The 21,825-nt window shown below is 42.0% G+C and overlaps 1 protein-coding gene and 1 long non-coding RNA gene across 2 annotated transcripts; both read right to left on the reverse strand.

Annotated features, from left to right (window-relative positions):
- Window positions 1–373: 373 nt before the first annotated feature.
- On the reverse strand, window positions 374–10,502 carry LOC137852644 (uncharacterized). The gene is made up of 3 exons (XR_011093965.1): window positions 10,305–10,502; window positions 4,246–4,344; window positions 374–521 (listed from the first exon to the last, which is right to left on the reverse strand). It is a non-coding gene; the product is annotated as an uncharacterized lncRNA (long non-coding RNA).
- A 2,475-nt stretch (window positions 10,503–12,977) lies between these two features.
- LOC137852645 (C-C chemokine receptor type 5-like) lies at window positions 12,978–21,716 on the reverse strand. Its single transcript, XM_068674579.1, has 3 exons — window positions 21,558–21,716; window positions 16,447–16,599; window positions 12,978–16,146 (listed from the first exon to the last, which is right to left on the reverse strand). Exon 3 carries the CDS (start codon window positions 16,133–16,135, stop codon window positions 15,065–15,067), a length of 1,071 nt encoding a protein of 356 aa, XP_068530680.1. The 5' UTR covers window positions 16,136–16,146; window positions 16,447–16,599; window positions 21,558–21,716; the 3' UTR covers window positions 12,978–15,064.
- Between the last annotated feature and the right edge of the window lie 109 nt (window positions 21,717–21,825).

Below are 21,825 nucleotides of genomic sequence, written 5' to 3' on the forward strand. Positions count from 1 at the left end.
GGGACCCATGGGCTGCAGGGGGACAGCCTGCTCTGATCTGACATGGGGCAGCTGCTGGGCTCTGCTCACAGAAGCCAGCCCTGCAGCCCCCCCTGCTTCCAAGCCCTTGCCACGTAAACCCAATACAATGAAACACAGTGACAGGGCCTGGCCACCTCATCATTTTGCCTGCCCCTTCTGCAGCCTCACCCAAGGAAGAGGAGGCAGCAGGGAGGTGTAGGTGTACACCCACAAGGGCTCTCTGGCACCAGTAAACCCTCAGTGACCACTGCTTGTTGAGGTTACTCATGGCTTCGAGCCTTGAGGCCTCTGGGAGTGGGGTCAGTGGAGGTATAGAAATGCCCCTTGGCAAGGGGAGCTAAACATACCCAGCTGGAGAAGCAGCAAGTCCACAGTGTTGGTCTGCAGGGTGTTGGTCAGGCCGGGGCCATGAAACTGGTCTGGTCTTCAGTAACTCTGGAATAAAAATGTTGCGGAGCCCTGTGTTGTGCGGGTTATGCTGAGCACACTCAGTTGATGACCTGCCGGGAAAATCACAATAGAAAGAACTGGTAGGCAACACCTTCTCAAATGGCATAACTGGTTTCAGTTGCTGTCAGCATGGCATTTAACACCTGCATCTCCTGCAACACTCCTCCTAACAACTTAAAAACCTCCATGGTGCTCAGGGAATAAAGAAGTTTTGATTCCTTGTTTCAGTTGATCCTTAACAGTTATGATTCAGTAGCTCCAAAGTTTAGTGTGGCTACATGTCTTTGAGAGAGCACAGACAGCAGACAGGGCTGTGACTGTGCGGGTGCACTAACAGTTCTTGATGTGTATCTGTTGTTTGATATCATCCTTCCTCCTTTGCTAGTGACTATTGCCAGTGAGGTGACAGAAATTGAGGAAGTGCAAAGGCTGATTTTGGCTGTGGAAAACAAAAGAATTTCTGCATGTCCTGTGAGGAGCTGGGAATAGGATTTTGTGGAGGCAGGTATAAGAGGGACCTACGGTGCTTCCCAGTCACTAAGTGGGGAAATTGATGCATTTGGTAGCCACTCAAATAGAGTTACTTGCCATTTGGGAAAGTACCTACACTTTTCTTTTTTTGAGGGCTGAGGGGAGTATCATGATGACTGCTTTCATCAGGCGGTGCATTTTCATGGCAGAATGATGCCTGCTCTCTTGACAAGGCAGCAGACTGCTTCTGAAACAGAAATCTTCAGGTCCTGCGCCTGTCCCTACTTGCTCTGTCATCTCTGACCACTTGTGTAACACAGCAATGATCGCTCCTTTCCTGTTTGCAGCCTCGCTGTGCACTTTTTTCCAGTGGAGAGGTCTGCCCTGTGAGCCTGCAGATGTCTTTTGCAGAGACCACATTGTCAAAAACATCACTTCATATAACTCTCTGCACTCGAGTTCTGCAAGACTAAATGGAGCTGAAGAGCTCAGCCCATGGTTGGAGTGGCGCTGAGGCAGGCTGCTGGTCTGCTTTTCTGTAGCTCTTAGTCATCCATTCTGATTTACACTACATGAAATCACTGAAACATCTTGAGTCTAGAGATAACTGTTTGGGTGAAAGGAGTATTTTCTGCTGTAAGAACAGTTCATTCAAAATGCTAATGGCCTCACCTTAATTTTCAGCTAAATGCATAGTTTAGCTAAACCTAAGGTCTTGGAGAAGGGGCTGGTTGGTGGGTCTTGATCCACATTCCTGTGACCTTAAAAATGAGGATCTGAGTCTATCCTGAGCTTGCTATGGCAATTCTGTTACAGAAAGGTGCAGACATGAATCCCTCCAACAAGGAGGAAGCCTTATCGGAGCAAAGTCTGCACCTTCCAAACAAAAGGACATATTGCACTTGCAGACCTTCCCCCATCCCTTCCTCCTTTTCTTCCTGAGTCTGGCTGTTAACTGCTGCCAGTGTATCAAGATCGAGAATGCTCTTGTTGAGGTATTGCTTTGACATGTAGAGTTTGGAAAGAGGTTTGCTTCTGGAGAACAAGGAATAAAAGAAAATGCGCAAGTTTTAACAAGTTGGGTGCCAAGATAAAATTTCTTGGGGAGGCAATAAGCATTGTCAAAGTCCTCAAAAACTGTTTTTCAGGTAGTTGTGATGACCTCTGTGAAACAGGTTTTTTCCATAGCTGCACTAACTACATTGTCATTACAATACTGAGATCATGGTTTTGTTGGTAAAGGAAGTGGCTGTGGCTCAGGTGTATTGACAGTAAATAAGTAGATTTGAAAGTCTCCAAGGGTTTAGATTTTTCAAGTACTTTCAGAAACTTTTCTTTTTTAATAAATAAATAGATAAATAAAAACCGAGCACCTTTGTAAAGGAATTCTTGGTCCAAAACAGTAACTCCTTTATTTCAAAAACATGCCAAGACTTGAGCACTGCACAAATACTTCAGACTCCTTTCGTCTTGATCTATGTTGCATGCCCTGACTGCATAAGTCCCTGGTACTGCTTATAGTTATGTATCCCTATTTCCAGTTTGTCCTTCCACTGTGCACAGGGACTGTGGGATGAGGGGCTGGCTGCACAGCAGTGCCAACCCCAGCATGTCCTAGGACCAAGGCCAGTCTGACCTCCCTTGCTAGTCTGACCAGCAACTGGTAAGAGCATCAGCAGTTGCTGAAAATGAGGAGATTGTCCTGCTGGGCAGAAGCCAAGCGTTGTACAAGTGTGTGTTCTCCTCTCCCATGGTGGAAGGGTTTGAAACCACAGCCCAGAAGAACAGTTGCAACCGCAAAGCAGGCAGGAGGCCGCTAACCACATCAGGGGGGCTGGGAGCATGTCCTGCACTCAACAGCGCCTAGGAAAGGTTATTTCTCAGCCTGTTAACTCTGGATCTTGATCATTTGTACACCTGCGTGATGCCCATACATAAACGTGGCTATGAAAAGCAACTGAGTCATAAACCCAGAGTGGGATTTTATAAGTATGTGATTGATTGGTAGGGCTCATGCAAATATCATTGCAGAGTGCTATCTCGATATTACTGCAGCGGTTCCTTTCATGGCAGCCCCTTCTTCCTGCTCACTCCCTTCTCAGTGCATTCCCTCCTCTTTCATTCCTCTGCCTTCTTGGAATGAGAACCGTATCTTTCCTGTTTCTTATATCTTCTTCCTTTCAACCCCTTTTGCATGCTTAAATTGTGGTCTCCCGTCTGAGTGGTTCTTTCCGCTAACTGAGTCTAGCCTCTGCTTAAGAAACCTCTCTCTGCAAAAGCATTTATTACACTGAATTGCGTGTAGTATTCAGTTTATACGGACAATGGAAGCTACAGATGCTAATATGGAAAATGGAAAAGGGAACTGCCACGTAGTTTTGTACTTAATCCTATAGTCTCAGTGTTTTGAATGCTTCACTGGATTCATTGACCGGGCTTGCTTACCTAATTAGAAATATCTGACCAGGCTTGTGTTTCCTAACAGTGGGAGAAAAACAAAGATCATCCTGGAAGATCTCTGAAGAAAGAACATTTCAAAAAAAAGGTCTGTATTATTTTGAATAGAGCTTAGATACATGCAATACTTCTAGAAATTGCAGTCTCCTGTAAAAAATCTGCTGTTTTGGTTGAAACTGCTAGTCATGCAGTTTTCAAGATAAATGCTTCCATAGGCAAGCTGAGCAAAATTTTATGTCACTGTTTCGTACTGAGTTTCAGGTCAGAGCTCTGTTTTTTAAAGAGACAAAAATTTTATTAAAACGAGTTTCAGTTCATTTGCACCATGCTTTAAAATGATGACAATGGAAAAGGTGCAGTGAATGGAGGTAAAATGCTAAGCTATGCTGCATGTAAACAGGTTCCATGAGGCAGAGCATTTAAAATATATCAGATTTTCTGTAAGGGAAATAAGTACTCCTGCACATCCTGCAAGGGAAATAAGTACTCTTCACTCAGATAAGATGTTTTATCTTTGCATTCAGAGTTCTAAAATCCAAATTTCCATCATGATATATCATCTTCAGAGAAAATAAATGTTCATGTGTAATCTGTTTATCAAAGAGCCATATTCCATTACATTTCATACCCCAATCAACCTGTAGAGATTTGTTTCTTCTAGCAGTTCTGTCCTTTAAAAATAGGGTATTCCATTTAACATATCCTATTAGTTTCCCTGGGGCATTTTTTAATGTTGAGTACACTGTCAAGATTCAAAGTTTTTTTTTTTTCACCTCAGTCATTAAAGTACCTAAAAAACTACTAAATGCAGAGGTTGGAGGTAAAAAAAAAGGAAAGATAACTTACCATATATCTCATCGTGGAAGTGATGGCGTGGGTCAGTACATCGAGAGTAACGCTTATCCGATTTGTTACCCACTAGAAGAAGGTTGAAAACACCTCTTCCTGCATGAAGAGGGATGTATCAGATTGAAAACTTCTAGCAAGCAAATCTGTTTTCATTTAAAAAAAAAAATCAAGGAGCAGTTCTCTTTTTTCTAAAAATGGGTCATCAGATGTTACTTTTCTAACTGAGATGTGCAAAGAGATGTTGAAATTTGTGGAGGATCCTCTTAGGAGCTGAACTCAAGGTTTCACAATCTACAGCTGTAATTATAGAAAAAGGTTTTTATATTGTTTTCTTTCTCATTTAACTGACCTCTTTGAGTCAAAAACAGTTTACATGAGGTTCACCCCTTTGCATTTCTTGATCATTGTATTTCTTTTATGACATTTGTCCCTTAACAAAAGTGGAGAAATTAGCATACACCTTTATTCATTTATATCCACAGAGTTACCTCTGCTTTGTGTTGGTTTGCTCTGAGCTGCAGTTCTTATATTTTAGCAGATTAGATTGATTCAGTTTTTCTCCAGACTAGTCTTTTGAACTTTGACTTAGTCTGCGTAGTGTGTCTAACCTTTTAAAACAGCACTATTACTGCAGAGAATTAAGCTTCAGGAAAGCCTGATAAAATGTGATCTCCTTGTCCTTCTCCATTTATGTCACTGTGGTTGATTCCTGTGACTTTTAGACAGAGTTAAACTAAGTCTGCACTGTGAGTAGCTGAGTAGCTTTTTAGATCCTTCTTAGACATCAAAGAAACCACACAGGAGGGAGGAACAGGACAGAGAAAGCAAGCAAGAGATGGTGCCTTGTCAGATGTCTGAGAACCCCTGAGAGAGAAGCCCTGAGTAGATACCTAATAAAGTACAAACCCCTGCCTCCCCTTGACATCCTTGACCCTCTTTTTTAAGGTTTCTGGAGTATCTTCTCTGATCAACCTCATGGAGACCCTAAAGGGATCTCTTTCCCACACTCAGTCCATAGTATCTTCAAAATATTTTAAAATGCAAATGGAAATGTCTTGCTTCAGATGTGATGTGGTTCAACCCAGCACACAGCTAAGCACCACAAAAATGTTCACTTACTCTTCTGCCTCCCACAGAGGGGGAGAATTGGAAAAAAAAAAAAAAAAAGAGTGAAAAACTCATGGGTTGAGATAAAAACAATGTCGTAAGACAGAAATCAAAGGGAATAAAATAGTAGTAATAAAGATAAAAAAATACACAGAGCAAGTGATGCACAACACCACTGATCACCACCTGCTGCCCGATGCCTAGCCACACCTAGAGCTGCAACAGCTCCCCCAGACAACTCAACTCCTCCCAAGCTGTTATTGCTAAGCACGACCCCATAGGGTATGGGACATGGCTCTGGCCAGTTTGGGCCAGCTGTCCTGGCTGCGTCCCCTCCCAGCTCCTGGTGCACCCGCAGCCTCCTGGCTGGCAGGGCGGTGTGGGCAGATGAAACCTCCTTGGCTCTGTGTAAGCAGTGCTCTGCGACAACTAAAAGATCGGTGTGCTATCAGCATCACTCTCATCTGAAATCCTGAACTCAGCTCCATACCAGCTACTGGGAAGAAGATTAAGTCTATCCCAGCTGAAATCACAGGGCAGGGTGCTGCTTTTCTTTGATGGAAATCAAGGGAATCACTGCTTCTCAGTTAGATCTCAGACTGAGGGGAAGAGTAAAACGGGAAAAGCTCAACCTGTGTGCCTTGTCAACCCCTCTTTGCTTGAAGGACTGATCAGGGTCTTTATTCCATAGAATTAATATTTTTTTTATCTTCCCTCCTCACTTTTCCAATGACCTCTCAAAGAGCTGGTATCTTAGCATCAAAATGAACGGCTGCTGCAGTATATTCTAAGATCATATTCACAGTACCTTACTTGATATTAGACCCCCTATACAGTCAGTGCAAAGAGCTGCTTTTTAAATTTTTTCCAGTACACCTGTATTACGGTCCTAAATTGCTGTCAGACTTGGCTGACTCAAATCATGCTTGAAGATTCCTACATCTCTTCACTGATGAAAAAGTAAGAGGGAAAATGGAAGAAAATATATCAGTTCCCTCACTGAAATATGGGAGCATGCTATATTTCTGAGCTCAGCTTTCAGACTGTAGTCCATAATCCTGTCCCTGGTAGTGGTGACAAAAAGATGCAAGAAACGCTGCCTGAGGAAGCAAAGAAATACCTTAATCACATGCAAAATTTAATCCAAGCCTCGGTCACTTAGAAGTGGATTTATATTTCTTAGCTTGAACTTCCATTAATTCCAATCTTTTTCTGTATGATTTCTTACTGTCTTATTAAAAGTAGTAGCAATGGAATGGGGAAATGGTCAGTTCAGTGTTTTCTCATAACCAGATGGGGGCATGATTTACTGTCCTAAATGTGGTGTCACTTTACAGCTCAAGGGAGATCTCTGATCAGAATTGTGTGAGCAGAGGGCAGCCACCTATACAGCATGAGTGCATGCTCACCACCAGACTGTGGCACAGATTTACAACCACAGCATCACCTCATATCAGGAGGACAAGATAAGACCGTGCTAAAGCCTCCTTAGTTCTCCACCAGTGAACCTGTACCTGCACAGCTGCTGCATTTGATCATTTGAGGTGGCAAGCATGGTTAATGATGAGAGTCCTAGAAAAAAACAAACATGAAAAGCCATGCCCTGAAAGGAATTTCACTTTGCAATCTTTATCTTCTAATGAATTGTCTCTCGTTATATAAACAATCTTGTTTGCTTGTCCCATGATGCTATTTTTTTACAAGCTCTGTCTATGCTGACTATATTTTTGTCACAACATATTAGCACTAGTTTATGTTTTGCTCCCTACATAATCTTTTCCAGTGTATTTTTAGTACTTTATTGAAATTTGACAAAAACAGACGCTTTAATCATGATTTCTTAGAATTTTCCAAAAAGGTGTCGTAAAAAAATAAGTTTTCAATGCATAATTTGTAAGCAGTCTACCTATTAAAATCAACCGTCATTTTTAGAAGTTATTTCTGAAGTCTGACTCATTGTTTGCCCTGCTTCATTGTCCCCGCTGAGCACTATTACATGTTACTTAACCTGCTAGAGGCATTAAAATCTTTCATGATCTCACACTGTATGAAGAAGGGCAACAGTCTCAAACCTGTTGTTGGACTTGTCTGTTTTTCATCAAAACTTTGATTCTGAAATGCGCTCTCACAAAAATCATAGGATCATAGAAACAGAATCACTTAGGCTGGAGAAGATCTCTCAGATCATCAAGTCCAAATGCTAGCCTAGCACTGCCAAGTTTACCACTAAACCACATCCCTCAGCACCCCATCTGCACATCTTTTAAATACCCACAGGGATGGGGACTCAATTACTACCCTGGGCAGCCTGTTCCGATGCCTCACAACCCTCACCAGCTGGGCCCTAAAGGTGGACGAGAGGTCCTCCACAGAGAGGCTGAATAGCTATGACACTTGGCGGCCCAAAACCACAGACACACCCTGGCAGCGGGTGCCTGGGCTGAGGCTTTATTATCAGTGCCTACAGGAGATGTTCGGTTAGCTCTACACCTACTCCAGATAAGCAGGGCTTCTGGAAAGTCAGATTTGATCCCAGATAAGCAGGGCTTATGGAAAGTCTAATTTAATCAGATCTTCTGTGTGCCTGTAGGCGAGTCCAGGCCCCTTGTGCTGTTCGCCTGCTTCTGGGGCCATATCTTGGTGTTGTGCTGTTCCTTGATGCTGTTATGACAAGACCTTTTTTTTGTCTCCCTCTCCTCTGCCCTGCTTTCCTCCGTGGCTGTCTAGGTGCCCCTGCAGGACCTGACTTCCCATCCAGTCCAAAGCTCCATCACACCAGCCTGGGACCAGCCATCATCCTGCTGCGTGACCTCCTCCTCCCTGAGGAGGTGAACCTCATCAAACCTCAGCGTTTTACCACAAAAGTGAAGCTATTGTTCAAAAATAAAAGGAATGGTAAATGGTTTGGTATGGCTTGGGATGTCACCTATGATGGTTTTATGTTCAGAGATGACTAGGAGTTATGTTTAGTGGCATGACACTCATTTCCTTCATAAAGACATTCCTGAAATAGTAGCGGGTTTTATTCCTCACCTGTGGGGCTCAAGCTGATGTACTCTGCAAATGTGCAGCCATGTTCCCCATCAATTCAATTTGCATTCATCAATCTCTTCTGTCCAGTGATTGATCATATGATTCATCCTGACGGTCATCAGGCCATCCCACTAAGGTATTCAGTAACTCAGTAGTACGGCATTTCCACACGGAGATGCCACCATTTACAAGAAGCCTGCAGCAGTCCTGTGTCTGCTAGGACACATAACAGACGCACACATCCCAGTGTGACATACAAATGTCATCAGACAGAATTATGGGTACAGAAATTTGAAAATGCAGCTAACATTGCAGGAAAAATAATAATAATAATAAAGTTTAGGGCAGAATGGCAGATACCTTTCTTAGAGATACATGATACGATAGTGCATAACACTCTTATCAAAGGCTACAGCTCCAGCAAATGCAGATCATCCTTTCCATCTGGAGAAGGGGTCTAATGAAGATGCGTACACAGACCTGATGCATTCCTTTTCCATATGTTCCCCCCATCATATCTCATTTTGTTTCTTCTGTCAACAAAATCTGCTTCCAAATTAAATTAGGGTAGCATGAGCGTATGTGCCCAGTAATCAGTAAAATATTAGTGGTTTTTTTTTTTTTGTTTTGTTTTGTTTTGTGGTTTGTTTTTTTAGAGAGATGGAATAAAGACATCCAAGTAGCAGAAACTACTTAGATGTTGGGTTGTGTTTTGTTTTGTTTTGTGTTTCGTTTTGTTTTGTTTTTCTTACCAGCTTTTTCTTTCAGGCTCACAAGTTCTTTTGACTTTTATTTTGCGGTCACTGTTCAATTACACCATCTAAGAAATGAGATAAAGTATATCTAATCTTACCCAAAATTATCAGTGAAGATCCCCCAAATAAAAACTTAACAATGTAAAACTGAAAAGCAGGAAGAAGGAAGTCAGCAAAATTCTTAAAAGCAAAGCCCTTACACTTGTTAGATGTAAACTTTTGAGGAAAATGGGGACAAACATTATGCTCCAAATTCTGCCTTGGACTTCTGCCATGGAGACTAGTAAACAGAAAAAAAAAAAAAACAACAAAAAAAAAAACCAAAAAAAACATTTTACCCATTTCACAAATTAGAGGAAGCTGGATTACAAAAAAAAAAAAAACACTCTAGGAGACACAAGCATTTTTAATCTGGATTAACACTGCTTCTTCACAATGTTGTTTATTGGCAGTGAAATCAAGGTAGGTTTTGTTTTGTTTTGTTTTGTTTTTTTCCTAATATTAATCTGTTTTCTGTTTGTTTCCCTATTATAAGTTTTGAAATTATTAACTGCAGCACATACTAATTTCATTGCTATGGTATTATTTTTGTTTGGGCTTTCCCTGAGTTGCTATTGCTGATCTAGCTATGCTTCCTGATATAGCGAGGAGGAAGAGAGCATTGCTTCCTTCTACTGTTTTTATCCAGACTTCTGATGTGTTCCGCCCTAGTTTATATTAAAAATAAATAAATAAATAGGTAAAATTAAGAAGTAGTGCAGTAGATTTTACTTCGTGGTCATAGCTATACATCCCAAAAAATTCCAGCAGAGAACCCCATTTTTTACACAGCCTTTTAATTCTCACATTTTGCTGCTTCCAGTTGCATTTACAGTATATACATTCTCCGCCTAGAGGTGCTGTTTGTGGCTAGCTAAACTGCAAGCCAGGAGTACTCCTCGTTACGCATGCATATCCTGGACCTTTGGTCAGCAAGGCTGGGAAAATCACACACCAAATTTCTTCTCAGTGAAAACCAGGTCACAGAAAGAATGGAGAGAATAGGTACAATGACAAGGAATACACCAGGAATCAGAAAACACTTCAGAATGCCAAAGATTAGCATATAATTATATAATTATATATGGTCTATAATTATATACAGTCTATAATCATGCATACCTCATGGTAGTGTCCCAGGAAGTAACATCCAGGTGCTTTCTTCACTCCCATTCACTTGGTTTCTACTCCCTTCAAAAAATCTGGTATCGGGATGGGTTGTGCTGCTATTGTTGTATGCTGATTGTCCTGCTGGCACAACCTTGTACACAGTTCTGCAAACCTGACTGCCACTTGAAGGTTGGTGCAGTTTTGCATATCAGCCTGTGTATCTGCTAATGCCACCCTCCTCCATTTCAGTGGTGGGCCCCACCTTCCACGACCAGTCATTGCAGACTTAAAACACTCAAACTGAGATTGCTCTCACTGTCATGGTAATTAAAAAACTGCTCAGCAATTATACAAACTTCTCCCAACCATGGCATTTTCAGAATGAGATACAGCTCCTAGTAGGCAAGTGTCACCAGAATGTGGGTACAAAGCAATGCCTTTGACTCTTGTTTCTAGACAAACATCCTTACTTGTTTGGGTCTAGCTTATTGCTATTTGTATTCCAAATGCACCAGAATTTACTGGTTTGTTTTTATTTCCCCTGCAGTCTTATTTTTTTTTTCTATACTTTATAAAGATGCAGTCCTTCTCAGGCCACAGTAACCACAGTAGCCACTGGAAGTTCAGTAGGTACCAGTAGTTGGAAACAGCTGTAAAACTAAACTTCAAAATGCAGCAGTATCAGTCTGCTGTGCTGTTTAACCTGATCAGCATCATGTCATTCACCTGTCACTTCATTTCCTTGTTTTTTTGTTAACTCGAATAAGATATGGTATGAATTTATTGTTATGTTCTTTGCATTTAGCCCTGTTACAATTTTTACTGGAAGGAGTGATATTTTGGAGCTTCTTAACTAAAAGTCTCTGTTATTTGCCTAAATCTTTTAACATCCTGAATATGTTGAAGCGTTTGTACTCTGATCTTCCTATTACTCTGGCTATTACTTTCTTAGCCCCCGTTAAGACTAATAAAGTCATCCTCACAAATTTTGCCACTACTTTTCCATATTTGTCCATTTTCATCTACTTCTCTTCCTTTACACTCCATTTACCTTTATTTCATGTAAGATATGTACACGTAAGGTCACAGTTGGGTTAGCAAATAAGAAAGTCATAAAACAGGAACACCCCCATGCACTGGTTACCAGAAATTTCACTGCTTCTCTTTGCCACAGACCAACCAATGCCAGTGATAATAAATCCGGTGGTTGGTTCTGAGTATTGCTTAGCGCTCACTGATACCATATATGCACTTTTTCTACATTTCCTTTTGCCCTTTAGGAAGTCTGCCAGTGGCCTGACAGTCAGCACAACCTTTTGCTGCTTGGGGAATTCCTCCCCCTCATGCTTCTAAATGTGTGGCAGCAGCATCTCCCCGCAGAAAAGTTGGGATCTGTCCTGTCCTGTACCTAAACCAATCTGTTTGATTGGGTTGGGGGCTGTGCACAGATATTTGTCAAAGACACACAGAGTTTCCTTTGATAAGCATGTCGTGTGGAATATAATGCCTGAGAGATGCTTTCTCGAAAGTAGTTCAGTGCCAAACGTTTTGAACTTCTAACAGTTTCCATATAGTGGTCCTAGATTTGTTTAAAACCAACATTTTACTTGTAGCATTCACAGGGTCTTGAATCTTTGGTTTTCTGGTTCTACTTGCACATTCTCTCAAATGCTTACTTTTGTTTCCTCAGTATCTCCCCAGAGAGGGTCAGATGCCTCCCAAGCACTGCAGTGGTTCTTCCTTGCATTAGCTTCTTCTCTGTTGTAATTACAGTCCTGGGGTGTCCTGCCATTTTCTTAACTTACTTCTAGTTCATCACAGTTTCTGAATCTCTGCCTGCTTCTCTAGCTCTTACACACATATATATTGCATCGTCATCTCAATACTTTCCCCACAGATCTTATTACGGAATATTTGTGTCAAAATGTCTATGTATTTTGTACACAAAAATTCTCCCCACCTCTCTGCCAAGGCGATTTGCCCTTTTTCACAGGGCCTGGGATCTTGCTAAACCCTCCCCATGGGTAGCTCTGTCCTGCTATGGCCAGACTGCTTGAAGTCTTGCTACCCTATGTTGGAGCTACCTGGCCTGCAGCTACACCATACTGCAGCCCCATCTGACTTGTCAAGACTCACAGCCTGCAACAAAGCTACCTAGAGCATATTAATGCCTTGCTTGTCTCATTGCAAAGCTGCAATGAAGCTGAATGATTTCTGCAATGAATGTGCAATGAATTCTGACTGATCTGGATTCATCCTGCCAGGGCACGTAACGTAACAATAAGCTGATCCTGTTGGGTTGGGTTTGGTTTGTTTTCCTGTCAAGACAAAAGTGCCATCTTCTAGTTCCCTCCTGTATTCCTCCCCTTTTCCTGTCTATAACTGACACAGCCCTCTTTCTCCTACCTGACAGACGTCACCCATTTAAAATATGTTCTCCCAAGCTTTTCCCAAAGCCCATTGGAATGTGCTCTTCTCAAGCTTCCTGGTGGATAAAAGCCATGCCAGTACAGTAGCTTCTGGACTGTGCAGACCATTCCCTGCTTGGTTTTGTGGTTTGCTTCATGTCAAAGTGTAGTATTGTGAGGGTTGAAGTCCATCATTGCATCTTTTTTCTGCCTCCATTCTGAGAGCAGAGCTGATGCCCTTTTACTTGCAAGAAGAACATGGGCTACAAGGTATACCTCACTTTTCAGACACAGATTTTATTAGTTTCACTTCATTAACACAAAAATAGGAAGGAACGTAATTCCAACAAGACAAGCATTCAAAGTTCTATGATTCTATGAAAATAAAGCACAGCATTAGAAATACCATGGCTACAGCAGGCTTTGTATCAAACTGATCTAATTTATACTGTAACATTAAAAAGGTGCTTTCACTTTTGTGCAGTAAAAGGTACAAAAGAAAGGAAAAATAATATTTCCAATTAAGAAAGTTTACTGTGAGCATAGTTTTGGTCTTTCCTTTGTATATCTGTGGCTATTAACCTCACAGGGGAGCAGTCAGACAGGTTGTCTCCCCCAGATGCCATTTAAATCATGTCTGCTTCTGACACAAGTGTCTCTTTCCCCTTACTGTCCATTGTAGGATCTTGAAGAGATTTGCTGTCAACGTAGGCATCTGTCACATGCCTAATGTTAAGTGGTGTGGAGTCCCTTCTTCCATCTTCGTGTTGCCTGGAGGTTGGTTGAACCTGTCCTTGCAGATTTCTGTGAGCAAGGCCTTGCTTGCATGCATGAATGGTGTCCCTCAAAGCAAACTGTTCACTCACATAAGGACTGTTCACCTGCACTTCCTTACAGTTTAAAGCAACACCTTAAAGTTAGTATCATGTCCTAGAATACCACTTTCTTTTACAGGAAAGTTCCCAATAATGGCATAAATGTATAGCCATAAGACACCAGTGAGTAATGGTCTCAAGTCTTCAGTAAGGGTGCAGTCCTGATAGCGGCACCAGAGGCAATGAGTGCTGTTCTCCTGGGAAGGCAAGGAGTTGTATCTCCCCTACAGTTGGTTGCTTTTGTAGTTCCAAGGTTGCTGTCTTTCTAAAAGTGTTTCCCAGCTAGCAGACTTGCTGTGTATGTCCAGGACATGTTTGTAGCATGCAGGAGACAACCCTGACATGCTTTCTGCATCTGCCACACAAAATCTGCCTCTACACATGTGATTTATATATCCAGAACTAGGGAGGCCTCCACCCAGTACTCAGCTCATGGTCTCCAAAATCCTCCAGAGGGTCCTGATATTTTCATACAGAATCTTGCACAGCAAATACCAAGGTAATTTTAATTCTGTCCTTGCTGATCTTTGCTGATGTACCTTTATTGGACAAGTGCTGATTTCCTTGGAGGAATATGATATGTTTTTGGGGGGTGCGCAACATTGACTTCTTTGCAGTCAGTAAAATCGGTGTGTGCAGTTACGTGTAAAACTGCACCCACAAAAATCACAATGTTACCCATTAAACCCACTTTGGAAAATGTTGTCAACTGAACACTGATATGGTTGGCATAAAATTAAAGACCTAAAATAAAAACACTAAACCTTAGCCTATAGTAGAAAGGATTGCGTTTAAAAACAACTACACTATTAACTAACAGATAAATCCGTGGGTTAAATGGCTGCAGCAACATAAAGGTCAGTCAACTCTCCCATCAGAGGAGAGATGTATTCTTGTTATATTTCATATTCATCCTTTTCGTGGAAACATCTCTTATTCATGTAGGGAACATAAGGGAATGAGGAGTAAAATGAAGAAGACTGAAAGCTTCCCAATACTAGATGGCTGGCTATGTTGCAGAAATACTGTCACTTCCAAAAGCAATCAGTATTTTAGGTGTTTGCTTAACGGTATATACTGAGCAGGCACATCAATCCTCAAAGCTTCCTCCTGAGCTAGTGTTGTTCACATAGCTGCAAATGCTTCTTGCAAGATGATTTATTACTCCTTGGTCTCTTCAACATTATATTCCCCTCAGTAAACCTCATGAGCATTTTTTCATCGGACAGAACTGGGTCCAACCACCAGAATAAAACTATTCTGGGCCCTATTCAAATCTTGATGTGATCCAGCTATGGCATTAACAATTATTGGAAAAATGGTAGATTCTGTTAGTTTAAGAATATATATATAAAAAAAATGTAATCCACGGGATTAACCACAAGAATTGAGGGTCATGAAGTTTTTATTAGTGCTTGACATAAATTTCTTCAATAATGTCATGCAGTCCTGAATGCAAATATCTACCAGATAGTCTTTTGATGTATTTTTACAGTCCAGTAGAGATGTCATGTTCTGCAGTGGATGGTGTGAATGTGGAATTAACTCTTTCTAACTTTTCACGATAAACAGATGGACATTTTTTGCAGAGGTGAGCTGCAACATACTTTCGGAAAAAGTTATAAAGATATTTCCTAAACTTTTCTCCAACAAATGCATAGATCACAGGATTGATACAGCAGTGGATCATTGAAATGGTTTCTGTTACTTGGATTGCTTTCTCCAGTTTACTTTGGGTTTCACAATCTGGGTCAAAAAATGAACTTTGAAACGTATGCAAAAAAGAAGCAATATGGAATGGTGTCCAGAAGATGAAGTAAAAAATCATGATCACAAAAATAAGTCTGACAGCCTTCTGTTTTTTCTCATTCCTACATCCCAATAATGTTTTTAGAATTTGAGAGTAACTGAAAATCATAATGAACATTGGAATGACAAGTCCCAGGATGTTCATCTTTAAAATGTAGGAGTACTTCCAATTTATTGAGCTATCACTTGGAAAATGAGCACTGCACGTATACCGTGAATTTTCCTTCTGCGTTTTGTGAAATACTATCCCAGGAACAGAGGCAAGCATAGCAACAGCCCAAGTGACAATGCTGGCAAGGATGCCGTAGGTAACTGTCCTCGCTTTCAAAGCAAACACTGCGTGCACTATGGCCAGATACCTGTCTATGGTCAACAGGATTATGAAAAAGATGCCGCTGTAGAAGCCGAGGAGGTAGACACCTGAGAGAATTCTGCACAACGCTTCCCCAAAAATCCAGTCATGAACAGCATAGTAGGCCCAAAAGGGAAGAGAAAATATAAAGAGCAAATCAGAAATTGCCAGATTGAGCAGGTAGATGTCAGTCATACTCTTCAATCTCTTGTATTTTATCAGGATAAGGACAACGAGCACGTTGCCTATGAGGCCAAATATTACCACCAAAGAATAAAGTGGTGGCAGAAGATTAGCTGCAAAGTGCTTTTCCTCCGTCCCCGTGCATGGTGCTGAATCGCCATAGTCAAATTCTGTTGTTGTAGCCATGTCAAGGAAGCCTATAGTATCGTTTTCCATGGTGTGTTGGTCTGGAAAGGAAGAGAAGGGTGGTTAACTGCAGGAAACTGCAAGCTTGGTAGTCAGGGGAATGAAACACAGTGACAGGGCCTGGCCACCTCATCATTTTGCCTGCCCCTTCTGCAGCCTCACCCAAGGAAGAGGAGGCAGCAGGAAGGTGTAGGTGTACACCCACAAGGGCTCTCTGGCACCAGTAAACCCTCAGTGACCACTGCTTGTTGAGGTTACTCATGGCTTCGAGCCTTGAGGCCTCTGGGAGTGGGGTCAGTGGAGGTGTAGAAATGCCCCTTGGCAAGGGGAGCTAAACGTACCCAGCTGGAGAAGCAGCAAGTCCACGGTGTTGGTCTGCAGGGTGTTGGTCAGGCCAAGGTCATGAAACTGGTTTGGTCTTCAGTAACTCTGGAATAAAAATGTTGTGGAGCCCTGTGTTGTGCAGGTTATGCTGAGCACACTCAGTTGATGACCTGCCGAGAAAATCACAATAGAAAGAATTGGTAGGCAACACCTTCTCGAATGGCATAACTGGTTTCAGTTGCTGTCAGCATAGCATATAGACCAACTGCCAAAAGAAAGTAAAAAATTACAGTGCTGTGAATTTTTAGTTCTCTCAGGATTTGATTTAAACCTCTGTTCAGGCTTTTACTGAACTAATACCCCTGCTCAAATGATTTCCTGATTCCTTATTTTATTTTATTGAAGTCACAGTTCTGACGATCAATATGTGACGTGGCAACTTCACAGCAGTTGCAGCACAGTAACTGAGGAAGTGCAAGGGCTGCCCAAAATCTCTGTCCCCCTGATTTGGGCTGGGGGGCTGTGAGAGGGAGGGAGCTCCTCTGAGACGGAAGAGTCTCAGTCTAGGAGGTAAGTGGTGCAACAGAGCTGTGGAAGTCCTTGGCCACTTCTGTTACAGTGCAAGCAGGTAAAGGGATGAGACTTGGATGCCACCAAACCCTTCCCTTCCTGCCACCACACCTGCCCCTCTTCCCAAATCCCTGGTAGGCCTGGGAGCCAGATGCTGAAGTGTAGGTTTGTGTAATTTGGTCTCTGAAAAGCTGAGCAGAAATGTCGTCTCACGGGCTCCTGGAGAAAATAAAAGAATTTCTGCATCTCCTGTGAGGAGCTGGGAATAGGATTTTGTGAAGACAGGTGTAAGAGGGACCTAAGGTGCTTCCCAGTCACCAAGTGGGGAAATTGATGCATTTGGTAGCCACTCAAATAGACTTACTTGCCATTTGGGAAAGTACCTACACTTTTTTTTTTTGAGGGCTGAGGAGGGTATCATGATGACTGCTTTCATCAGGCGGTGCATTTTCATGGCAGAATGATGCCTGTTCTCTTGACAAGGCAGCAGACTGTTTCTGAAACAGAAATCTTCAGGTCCTGCTCCTGCCTCTACTTGCTGTGTCATCTCTGACCCCTCGCAAAATGCAGCAATGATCGCTCCTTTCCTGTTTGCAGCCCTGCTGTGCACTTTTTTTTAACAGCGGAGAGGTCTGCCCTGTGAGTCTGCAAATGTCTTTTGCAGAGACCACATTGTCAAAAACATCACTTCACAGAACTCTCTGCACTCGAGTTCTGCAAGACTAAATGGAGCTGAAGAGCTCAGCCCGTGGTTGGAGTGGCGCTGAGGCAGGCTGCTGGTCTGTTTTTTGGTTGAAGCTCAATTTAATTACCGTAGTCATCCATTTTGAGCTGTGGCTTTTGTTATCTACTTTGGAACTTATTTTGAGATGTAAAAACATCAGAATATAATTGTGGGGATCACAGAACTGAAGGTAACTGGTTCTCTTGTGATTTGTCTTCTCTGTTGTCCAAGTCTTACCTTCTCTGATGGGTTGACCCTGGCCAACAAGCAGTTAAACCCCAATCCCGTCACTCACTTACACCCCCCACAGTGGGATGGGGGAGAGAATCAGAAGGCCAAAAGTGAGAAAGACTTGTGAATCAAGATAAAGACTGTTTGATAGGTGAAGGAAACAAAACGAAAAAAGAGGTGATGCATTTGCCACCTCACACTAAACAGATTCCCTACAATCCTTCCAGCAATACCTGCTTTGAAAAACCTCCAGCACAGTTTTATTGCTGAGCACAACATTATATGACAAGGAATACATGTATCTTTTGGTCAGTATGGGTCACCCCTCCCAGCTGTAGTCATAAATGTAAAACACAGCGCTGTGTGAGCCAGGCCCAGTACAGCTACCCACTGCCAAAATGCAGCTCTTTCCCTGTACAATGTATATTCATGCTGCCCACAAATACAGCATGTGCTGTGGTTATTTTGGTTTCTGTCTATGACCTGATGGGAAATCTCCGAGCTTTTGCATGGGAGAGAAGTCAGATCCACCTCTTCTCAACAAGCACAAAACATGAAAATGTTTTCTGAAATGCTTTCTAAAACACTCCTTATCCTTTGCACACAAGCAAAGTTAATCACCAAGAGCTCTTGAAAACTGATCTTGCTAAGAAATTATATTGGAACAAGCTGTTTGCATTTCATTTCTGATTCATTTATCTTTAACCATTTTTCCAGTTTCCATTTTCATGCAGAAAGGAATGTCTTTTCTGGAAGCTGTAGCCCTTGACAGGAAGTCTGGCATTGGCTCTGAAAGGGTTTGGTCATGAGCCTTCAGAAATGGGTGTGTTAGCAAAGGGATCTCCAGTTTTATCTCTGTTCTTGTGCTGTGAGTATAAACAGTCTTTTTCTGATTCTGATTTGCGGGCTTGTGATTGTTTGGCTAATTTCTTCTGAAATTACAAATATTCAGGAAGTCTTAAGGATAAGGATTTTCATTTGCAGGGCATTCTTGCTGGCTCGATGGACTGCACGAGGCCATCACTGTCCCACCGTCCTGCTAACACCACAGCGGACTGACTCACAGTTTCAGAGTAGTTTTGTTTGTTAACAGAAATTCTAGACGTTTTCTGCCAAAGCCGGCAAACAAGTCAAATATAAGCTTGAAATCTGAGAGAAGGGGTATTTTCTTTTCAGTTCCCTCTAAAGCATCTAAATACGAGTAGTTCAATAAGAGGCCACTCTTGCTTCCCCTCAGAGGACTGGTTATGTTCTGAGTCTCCAAGAAGTCTGATACTCTGAAGTGTGACCAAGCCTTGTTCCAAGTACCTGCTCCCTGGGAAACAGATGTAAGTGAGGCAGCCACAACAATTTGCTCCAGGTCTGCCTGTGGCTATTAACAGCACATTTCTGGGGCCTTATTTTATTAGGCCCACTCTCCCACTGGCTGTATACCCAATAGTATACCCTTGTGATGGCAATCTCAATACCTACTGCCAGTCTTCATAGCTCTTGTCAGAGATTCTTGCAATGAGAATGTATCTTTAAATCACATCTTTCAGATTGTTGTATGTGGGTATTTGGGCTGCCTCGAGAGAAGCCTTGCTAGCTTTTGAGTATTAGCTGTTATCTCTACACTATCACCTTCTGCTACAGGAGTGTCTAGGAGCCGGTATGATTATCAGGCATTTCCATTCAAGCTCAGAGAGCCCCTGCCCTGCCACACTGATTCATTTGGGGATGGCAGTCATCACAGCTCGCTGAGCCTGCTGTGCCCTGAGTGGGATTTGGACAGCGTTTCCTCACCAAAGTCATAACTAATAGAGGAACACAAGCACATGAATGGAGCTGCTCATCTCTAAGCGGAATGGCCCTCAAATTCCCTTTCCCTTTCTAGGGCCCGAGACAAGGTTTTTCTTCTCAAAATGCTACTCCTTGCTCCTCTCCTTTTCACGAATGGCAGTTTGTCACACAGAAAAAGAAATAACTTAATGACTTGTGGTCAGCTTACAGGTATGTCAGCAGTATTGAGGGCACTTTGTGAAGAGAGAGAATTGTGTCGTAGCACTGATTAAAAACGGAACCTAAATGGAGAAAAATAATACCCTACAAATAGCAGAGCAGGCATTGTAAGAGAGGTGACCATTGTTTCCTGCTAGCAGCTCTGTCCCTTCAGCATTGCCTTGGTCTTTCCAGAAGGAGTCTCTGGACAAGCAAAATTGCAGAGTAGTCCATGTGTGGACCAGAGATACCTTGGGAAGCAAGCATTTGTTCACACTTTTCTTGAGGTACCAAGAAAGCTGAAGGTAAATGTAGAAGTACAAACTAAATGCTATTTGTAAGACTCTGAGCTGATACTTTCCCTCGAACACATTGTGGCATGTGATAGAAACCACAGGAATCCTTTCCAGGATATCACTGGGGAGAGACAGTCCCGTCTAAAATCAAACCTCACTTTGGAAACCTCTTCCTCTAGCAGCTGAGCATTAGACACTTCTTCCCTTTGGAGCTGCTTGCCTGACACCTGATTATTTTTTCCCTTCCTGCAGAACTTTCAAGCTAAAAATATGTTTTGGGCTGGAAAAACAGACTCAATTCTCTATGAATGCTCAGGATCCAATTGTTTCCATTCCCCATAAAAAACAGAAAGGCAGCCTTCTGAAAATTCTGAGCTCTTCTGAAGTTAGTTCTGCGGTTGCAAGACAAAAGAAGTAGGTTTTTTTATCTAAATAAATGTACAGTGAAGGAGTAGCATCAGCACTCAAAATAAGCAATCTGAGAAAGAGAAACCAAGACAGATATTACATGCTTTCCAAGCAATTGCTGCTACAGCTGTATATTTAATATACCGAATGAAATATATGTGTGTATATATATATATATATTTGTTCTTATACTATTGTAGCTTTTTTCCTGATGCCCAAGTAGCAAGTCTCGTTTATCAAAGCAGAGGTGTGAGTGGTAAAATTTCAGCAAAGTACTGATGAATTTTACCCATGTAAAACTTCATTGAAAGGTAACTGCAAGCTACTGGCTGGCCATAACACTGGTACCTGTAGTTGAGAGATAGAGTACAGACTTTCTGCTTGCTCAGAGACATCACCTTAAAAGAGGAAACAATCCCAAAGAATCCTTCATAAAGTCATAATGATAAAACACCTTTAGTGTGTTAAATTCTCAGATAATACAAAGAAACTGTGAATACTGTGATAGGATAGCGATGAAGGACATCTGTCGTCTGCACCTGATAGAACAAGATGTGGCTTAGATTTCAAAAGGCTAGAATAAATGTGAAGGATTTGATGTCTGATCAGTTCATATCCCTAGAGGAATACATTTTCAAGCTACTGACCTCCCAGAACAGTTTCAAAAGCAAGACTCCAGACATTTCTAGAAACTAATTTTCTCCACCATTTGTCCAGTTCAATTCTCTTACACTTCAAAACTCTTACACTTAGCCTTATCCTGAGCTGGAAGCTGGTTACAAGACCCAATTGCTACTACAGACAGCACCTCTAGCAGTTCTGCTCCCACTGTCATTAGACACATAGGCGTCCCCCACACAACAAATTTGAATCTGTATTTACACATTCACATATAAGAGAAAAAAAATGAGCTACTCACTGATTTATCAAGCTTGTTTTATCAGACCGTGTCGCCTTCGTCTTTGTGAACAAACATATAGTTAAACCCTATATCTGAAAATAGGAAACGGCACTTCCTGTGTGATCTGTTGCAAAACATTACAAGAATCAAGGGCACAGTTCTTCTTTCTGAAAATGATCAGTTTCCAACCCAAGTTCTGAACAGAGGGATGAAGTGGGTGTGTACTTTTTCTGCCTCTGCTGAAATTCAGTGCCTAAACTATTTATTTCTCTACAGGGTTAAGGCT

Source organism: Anas acuta, chromosome 2 (assembly GCF_963932015.1).
Source record: "Anas acuta chromosome 2, bAnaAcu1.1, whole genome shotgun sequence".
Classification (NCBI taxonomy): domain Eukaryota; kingdom Metazoa; phylum Chordata; class Aves; order Anseriformes; family Anatidae; genus Anas; species Anas acuta.